Below are 7,578 nucleotides of genomic sequence, written 5' to 3'. Positions count from 1 at the left end.
ATATATTGGCCCTTTGTGTGTATAATTGTCGGTTTTGAACAGCGCCCCCATCGACAGATGGTACCAGCCCTCCCCCCCCCCCCTCGCTTTTTGATTTTACGGAGGCCAAGTGTCCGGAGAAAAAAACCTGTCTACATTTCACAACGGCTGTGCAAGTGCCCTTTCAAAAAAATGTCCCCCCCCCCAATAAAAATGACCGTGCTACGCCCCTGAAAGTTCATCCTGTTTGTGAATCCTAATTTGTGAATAATTGAGGCAAAATATTTCGTTGAAGAATGTCCCTGTCCCATTAGCTGTATTTGCACATTTCATCATCATAAAACCATCAACCTAAGCCAAGGCTACATTGCACATCCGCGTGTGACTTTGGCAACTCTAAAAAAAAAAATTAAAAAAAATTAAAAAAAATTAAAAGCACACGAAACGTCTATGTATGTTTACGACAGAAGATATTTAGAAAAAGATCCCATCTTCAGCCAATAGGTGGCTTATTCGCCAAGATGGGGCAAGGGTGGGCACTTGCCTCCCCCCCCCCCCCGCCCCCCCCCCCCCCCCCCCCCCCGGAAATGGGAGAAAAAGAAGACGAGGTGCGAAGTCATATTGCTGTTAATTTAATTTAATGCACATTTCACAACATGGGCGTCCGCAGGGGAGTCGATCGGGGTGGGGTGGGTAAAAATCCCCCCCCCCCACCCTCGAAAACAAATGATAAATTAAGAATATGCCAATGATTTTTGGGATAATGTGCTTTGCCCCCCCCCCCCCCCCCCCCCCCCCTATAAAAAAATCCGATTGGCGTATTGACTTTCTTTAATTGTTTATTGAAGTTGGATGGGTTCGCACAGCCAACCAGGCTGCGATCTTGGGGTTGGCAGCAATGCGGCTCTTAAGGGCGCTCAGCTTCGGGTACTTCTCCAGGGTGTTGGCACCCTTTGACACGACCACATTCACATAATCAACAGCGGTGAAGAAAAAGAGATCGGCGGCCGTGATCTACAGCAACAAAAACGAACAAAAAATACAGTTTCACCGGTACAGTCCAGCGATACACGACAAATCTTGTCAAGGAAGCTGCAAAGGATTGTGGGAGAATCCGTTGCGTGGGATTGTGGGACATCTTGGGTTATCTTGCGATGTTATTTTTTTTTCAGAGAAATTTCCTTCCAATGACGTTTTTCAAAATTCATGTGATTTGGGAATAATCTGAAAAAATACTATACACACTGAATTAAAGCCTCCAAAAACCTGTTAAAGAGTAAAAATAACATTTGAAATTACCTTTTTATGACGTTAGTAAGAAATAAGTTGCCAGCATAATAACTGTCAAATTGTAGTCCACGACTGTTAAGGGTAAAAAGGAATAATTTTGTAGGGTTGTTAAGATGGTGTTTTACCGAGTTTCCGACGAAGAAGTCTCCAGCTTGCTTCAGGCCGAGCAATCGCTCCAGAGTCGCGTAGATCGGCGGGACCACATCCTTCAAGAACTTCTCAATTCGTTGTGGCTGGGGTTGAAAAATACAGTTTTGACAGGTTGTTTCCATCCTTTCCAACTTCCAAGTGGTCTACTTTCAAAGTAGTCTTGGAAGGGCGCCACTAAGAGGTTATCATGAAAAGTCTCTTTGCAGTGCATTATGGGGGAATCGAAATTCGTTAGTTAACGTATACCAAACTGCATCCATTCAGCAGCAAAGAGACATAGAAGACAAGATAAGTTTGCGGTAGCACCATGTGAATAAATCTCTTTTGTGAGTATGTGTGGTTCTGAAAAGAACTGGAGGGACTCAACGTTTCGAACAGTATGCTCTGCCCGTCGTCAAGAGACATAGCCTAGACTTATTTGCACAAACTTCACTTGAAGTTTAGTGAAAATTGATGCATTTATAAGGCTTCAGATAGAATTTGGTGTTTTTTGTGGTAGACGGACAGAGGATTAGTTCATATTTCTAAAAAGCTTCCCATATGTTTACCTCCACACACTGCACTGGCTTCAAATAACTTACCTTGCCTTCTTCAGGCCCATAGAAGACAATGTTGATTCCCGACCAGATGTCCTCTACAGTGTCAAGTGCTTGGTCTATGAATGCCGCATCGAGGGACGTCTTGCCATAAAATCCTTTAGAAAACGGATCAGAAACGATTCTAATTTGATGATTATTATGACCCAATAAGGTTCAGCACAAATGTATTTTCAGTGTTTTGGTTTGTGTTATGAAGTCCCCTTTACAGCACAATTACCCAAAATATAAGAAATGTCTAACTTTACATGTTTGGTAAAGTTCATTGCAATATTAACTACTCCTCACTAAAATCGATCAATTTTCTCAATCAAAAGAAGATTTGAAATACAGTTTTTAAGGATGTTAACGCCCTTATGTAGGTTTCACAACTCACCAAATTCCCTGGCCAGATATCTCAGGACAGCCTTACTCTGACATATCATCGTCTCGTCGACCTCCAGCACTGGAATTTGTTGGGTGGGAAATGCTGATCAACAAAACAAAAACAAACCAACAAACAAACAATATGTCATAATAGTTAAAAGATTACCGTGACAGGTGGTTATATTTGATGGTTTCATCTTTCTGTATTTCTTTTGTTTTTGTTGGAACTGATTGGTTCTGAACCCCTCCCCACCAAATGTGCCCCTACATCTGTCCCATAAGTGATCATTTTGATGACGAGGCCCCCCCCCCACACACACACACAGTGGGGTACTTCCTTTGTTCTCGTGTACTAAAATTTTGCAACGTCGCACACTAATTTCAAAATACTCTTATTTTTACCTGAATTAATTTCCTGGGCTGAAATTCGGACTTAATATCCCTTTTCTTCCATTTGTGACACTCAACCCACCTTGGAAATTCCTAGTTTTTGAGTAAAATCCATATACATTTGTATCTATTTCGTGAAAAACTTGTGGGGTACCAAAACGGTACCCCGCAAGTCGGTGGGCATTCCTTGTGGGGTACCCCATAACTTGCAGTGTTTGTACACCCCCACACACAAACACACACACAAAAATAATGGCGGAATAACTCACTGTGCTTTAGCTTAGGCCAATCCGCAAACTCGAAGTTCTTTTCTTCATAGTCGACCCCAGCTAGCTTGAAAGCCAGACGAATACTTTCAGCACGGCCCTGTGACTTGAAGAAGTGAAGTACGTATTTCACCATGGTGTCGTGGACAACAACATGCTAAGAATCTTGTTAGAATTGCACCCACCTAAAGGTGCTCTTTAGCAGCGCTAGCTTCTACGCACAAACTACAATGACGGTATTTCGAGCAGTACATGGAAAATCCGCAATCACAATAGCTGGTCGGGCTAAATAGATCAATCGTACAGTGAAAAGACTGTAGACCGTATAAAAGCTAGACTTGTGCCAAGTCGGCTATTGTTCACGTACGGACGGTACCGGTTACTGGTTCCACTCACGCAAAATATCACTGCAATGCGCGAAGCCTGGTTACCAGACCAAATGATGCTGACTGTCGCAACCTGGCCGATTAGTACTAGTCTTATACCAGCCGCGCCGATTGAGTTCGACTGAAGTTCACAGACAAAATACAAGAATATCTAACGACTTGTCATCAAGTCTATATAAAAGCGGATTTTTCAGTACCCCATGACCTATAGTGTACGGAAGCGTTAAAGGGACATTATAAAAAATATATAAAAAAAATAAGTCATAATGCTTTAAGTCATAATTATGACTTACATCTCATAATTAAGTCGTAGGATATCTCATAATTATGACTTAACACTAAGTCATAATTAGATATGTCATAATTATGAAATATCTATCTATATCTATATAATAAGTCATGCCTCTGAAACACCAGAACGTGAGTCTTAACCGCTAGGCCATCACACTCCACTTATATGAGATATAAGTCATAATTATGACTTAATACTAAGTCATTATTATTACATATAAGTCATAACAATGACTTAATAATAAGTCATAATTATGAGGTATAAGTCATAATTATGACTTAGGTTTTTTTTAGTTTGTATTATGTCCCTTTAACGCTTCCGTAATAGTGACATTCTAGAAACCGAAATTTTAGACCGAAGTATCACTGGGCGACGCTACCGTGGAATATTATGAAAATAACAAATTTTCAAAATCTGACACAATACGTTTAATGTGACGTACGCTGATTTTGTATTCACAATTTACATTCAACTACTAACAGAAAATATTAACCTTTTTTAACCTTTGGCTTTTGTTTCTGAATTTAAACTCCAAATTATATTCCTTCGCAAAACCAAACTACATGTTTCTAATAAGCCATTATCAAACTGATTGTAATCATCGATGGGTACTGTATTCATGCCGTGACGGTTATAACGTTATTCACAAGTATTTTTGAGTTGACGTAGAATTGACTGAAAAGTAATCAATTGTCTAACCAGCATCCGGTTTACTAAACGCTCGTTATCATGGAGAAGTGCTTCTATAAGCCAATTTAGAAATTAAGGAGAATTAATGACGAAAGAGCTTTATTTTGCAACAGCTACGAATTAATTTATTTTAGTAGTTCATCCCGTTTGTGAATCCTAATTTAAGAATAATTTATGCAAAACGCGTGTTAAATAATGTTCTTGTCTCATTATCTGTATTTGCAAACCATAATCATCATTTCCATCAACCAACCCTAAATCATACATCCTCATGCTACTTTGGAAACCCTTAAAACTTTGTTTTAAAAACACAGAAGCATCAAAGTATGTTTACGATGACACAGAGTTGGAACCCGAAAAGTATTCCATTTTCCGCTAATAGTTGGCGTATTTATTTTCTTTTGTACTTAAAACGTCGCTTCAGGTGGTCGCACAGCCAACCAGGCTGCGATCTTGGGGTTGGCAGCGATGCGGCTCTTGAGAGCGACCAGCTTCGGGTACTTCTCCAGGGAGTTGGCGCCCTTTGACAAGACATTCACCATGTCAACAGCGGTGAAGAAAAATAGATCGGCGGCGGTGATCTACAGCGAACAAAAAATGAAACAAAATCACAGGAGTTCAAAAGTACTGATCACTAAACTGAGCTGTTTGCTTTCGGAATTATCAGTTTTGCTGGTAGTCCGACGGTGCATGACAAATCATGTCAAGGAAGCTGCAAAGGATTGTGGGACAATCTGCTGCTCAGGATTGTGGACATCCTGGGTAATCTAGCGATGTTATCTTTGTCATAAACAATATGTGCTTCCAATGAATGTTTTCAAGTTCCTGTGATTTGAGAGTAATTTAACACTCTTACAGTAGAGTCACCAAAATGACTTCTTGCAAAGTAAAGTAAGAGATAAATTGCCAACTTAATCATTGTCTGCGTGTGAATCAAGTTTCAGCCTCCAACTCTTAAGGTTAAAAAAGGAATTAATTTGTCGAAGATTTCTAAGATGGCTAAATATACCGAATTTCCGACGAAGAAGTCACCGGCTTGCTTCTGGCCTATTAACCGCTCCAGAGTCGCGTAGATCGGCGGGACCACATCCTTCAAGAACTTTTCAATTCTTTGTGGCTGGGGTCGGGAAAAAAACGTTTGATTGGATGTTACAATCTGTTCCAACCGTTCTATAACAGAACTTTTGAAAGTGCGCCAACACCCCACAAAGTATCTTTTGCATAAAGGGGGGGGGGGATTGACATTCAATTGTTAACTCTTCCCAAGACGAGTCTATTCTTCAGTAAGATATACTTCTTAAATTCGAATTCTTTTGAAAAAAAAAGCAATGGATTTGCAAGTTTTCAGATACAATTTGGGTGGTGCATGCTACCACACGGACAGACGATTAGCTCATTATAGTATATTCGTGCAAAGGTTTAGTCTATCAAATGAATACATGTTTACCTCCAGAGGCGGTTATTTAAGTCACTTACCATGCTTTCTCGAGGCCCATGGAAGACAGGGTTGAGTTCCGACCAGATATCCTCGACCGCGTCAATTGCTTGGTCTATAAATGCTGCATCAAGGGACGTCTTGCCATAAAATCCTTTAGAAAACAGATTAAAAGGGATTCTATAAAGTAAAAAATTTGGCAGAACGATTTAGGCATAAATGTCTTTCATTATTTTGTTCCTATAGGAATTTTGTGGTATGAAGTCTCCTTTACAGCTTACCTATACGCAAAGTATAAGAAATATCGAAGTTTACATGTTTGGTAAAGTTCATTGCGATATTGCCTAATCCTCACTAAAATCAATTATAAAAATTTCAAAATTCCTGCGAATCAATTCAGATAAAAGAAGAATTGAAAGACAGCACGTAACGCCCTCACTGTGTCCCAACTCACCAAACTCCCTTGCCAAATATCTCAGGACAGCCTTGCTCTGACATATCATCGTCCCGTCGACCTCCAGCGCCGGCGTTTGCTGGGTAACATAGTCTGATCAACAAAACAAAAACAAAGTTACTATACTAACAATATGTCATTAGTTAAAACTTGGATTCCCGTAACAGGTGGTTATTGACAAAGGTTTCATCTTTCTATATTTCTGTTCTTTTTGTTGGCACTGATTGCTTCTGAACCCCCCACCAAACGTGCCCCTACATCTGTCCAAAAGATGATAATTTTGATGAAAAAAACATACAAATGAATTTAATGGCGGAATAACTTACTCGGCTTTAGCTTAGGCCAATCTGCAAACTCGTAGTTCTTTTCTTCATAGTCGACCCCAGCTAGCTTGAAAGCCAGACGAATACTTTCAGCACGGCCGTGACCCTTGAAGTAGTGAAGTACGTATTTCACCATGGTGGCGTGGAGCACTACAAGCTATTACTAAACTCTTGTTAGAAATGCGCCTACCGAACCGAAGGTATACTTTTTTATTTAGCAGCGCTAGCTCCTACGCCCAAACCTACAATGACGATATTTCGAGCAGTGCATGGAAAATCTGCAAGTCATTTTTGCTGTTGATTTGAAAATCAGAAAAGGGTCAAGGTCTACAAATTCACAAAAGATTGCGGAGTAGAAGATAAAAACGTAGTTAAGTAAATTTGTATTAGGGTATCAGGAGATTAGGGTAATGTAAACAGACCATAGACCGTACAAAGCAAATTTTTCAGTGCCTCATGACCTATATTGGGACATTCTACAATCCTGGCCAAAATGGTTGGGACACGTCCACACAAGAGCATATCCTCCCCCGGTCCCGCGCTCGCTCCCCCTGGTCAATGTTGTCATCTCGCGCTTGAGCACAGACCGCGCAATGAGAGACAACATTGGCCGGGCCCGGGAGTTGGGGCCCAGCGAGTTTTGACCGGGATTTTTGCAATCTAATTTATAACCGACGTGTTATCATGGGTGACGCTACCATTGAATATCAGCATTTAGCCAAGTAAATTCCACTAAGTCACTACTCAAATCACAGAAATAACACGTGAATTCAGTCATGCTGGAAAGCTGGCTCCCACTCCAAGCTTCCCTCTACAATAATTGTCAAAAGCTGCAATTTGTCGTGTAATTTTTGTTGAATTGGCAGGTTTGACTTAATGAGTAAGTAAAGAGATCACATCACCATATCTTTAGTAAAAGAAAAAACCTTTAACAAAAAAAATACAGCTTTTCGTCAAAAAG

At 40.3% G+C, this 7,578-nt stretch overlaps 2 protein-coding genes across 2 annotated transcripts; both read right to left on the bottom strand.

Moving 5' to 3' along the window:
• Nucleotides 1-762: 762 nt before the first annotated feature.
• On the bottom strand, nt 763-3,334 carry LOC119731975 (S-crystallin SL11-like). The gene is made up of 5 exons (XM_038205314.1): nt 3,041-3,334; nt 2,392-2,484; nt 2,001-2,113; nt 1,395-1,502; nt 763-993 (listed from the first exon to the last, which is right to left on the bottom strand). The coding sequence occupies exons 1-5, from the start codon at nt 3,171-3,173 to the stop codon at nt 811-813; spliced, it is 630 nt and encodes a 209-aa protein (XP_038061242.1). The 5' UTR covers nt 3,174-3,334; the 3' UTR covers nt 763-810.
• An 808-nt stretch (nt 3,335-4,142) lies between these two features.
• Nucleotides 4,143-6,896, bottom strand: LOC119731979 (hematopoietic prostaglandin D synthase-like). Its single transcript, XM_038205321.1, has 5 exons — nt 6,621-6,896; nt 6,295-6,387; nt 5,882-5,994; nt 5,415-5,522; nt 4,143-4,986 (listed from the first exon to the last, which is right to left on the bottom strand). The coding sequence occupies exons 1-5, from the start codon at nt 6,751-6,753 to the stop codon at nt 4,813-4,815; spliced, it is 621 nt and encodes a 206-aa protein (XP_038061249.1). The 5' UTR covers nt 6,754-6,896; the 3' UTR covers nt 4,143-4,812.
• Between the last annotated feature and the right edge of the window lie 682 nt (nt 6,897-7,578).

The sequence above is a fragment of the Patiria miniata genome, unplaced genomic scaffold (assembly GCF_015706575.1).
Source record: "Patiria miniata isolate m_02_andy unplaced genomic scaffold, ASM1570657v1 HiC_scaffold_24, whole genome shotgun sequence".
Classification (NCBI taxonomy): domain Eukaryota; kingdom Metazoa; phylum Echinodermata; class Asteroidea; order Valvatida; family Asterinidae; genus Patiria; species Patiria miniata.
This window is presented reverse-complemented; position numbering and strand designations above follow the sequence as displayed.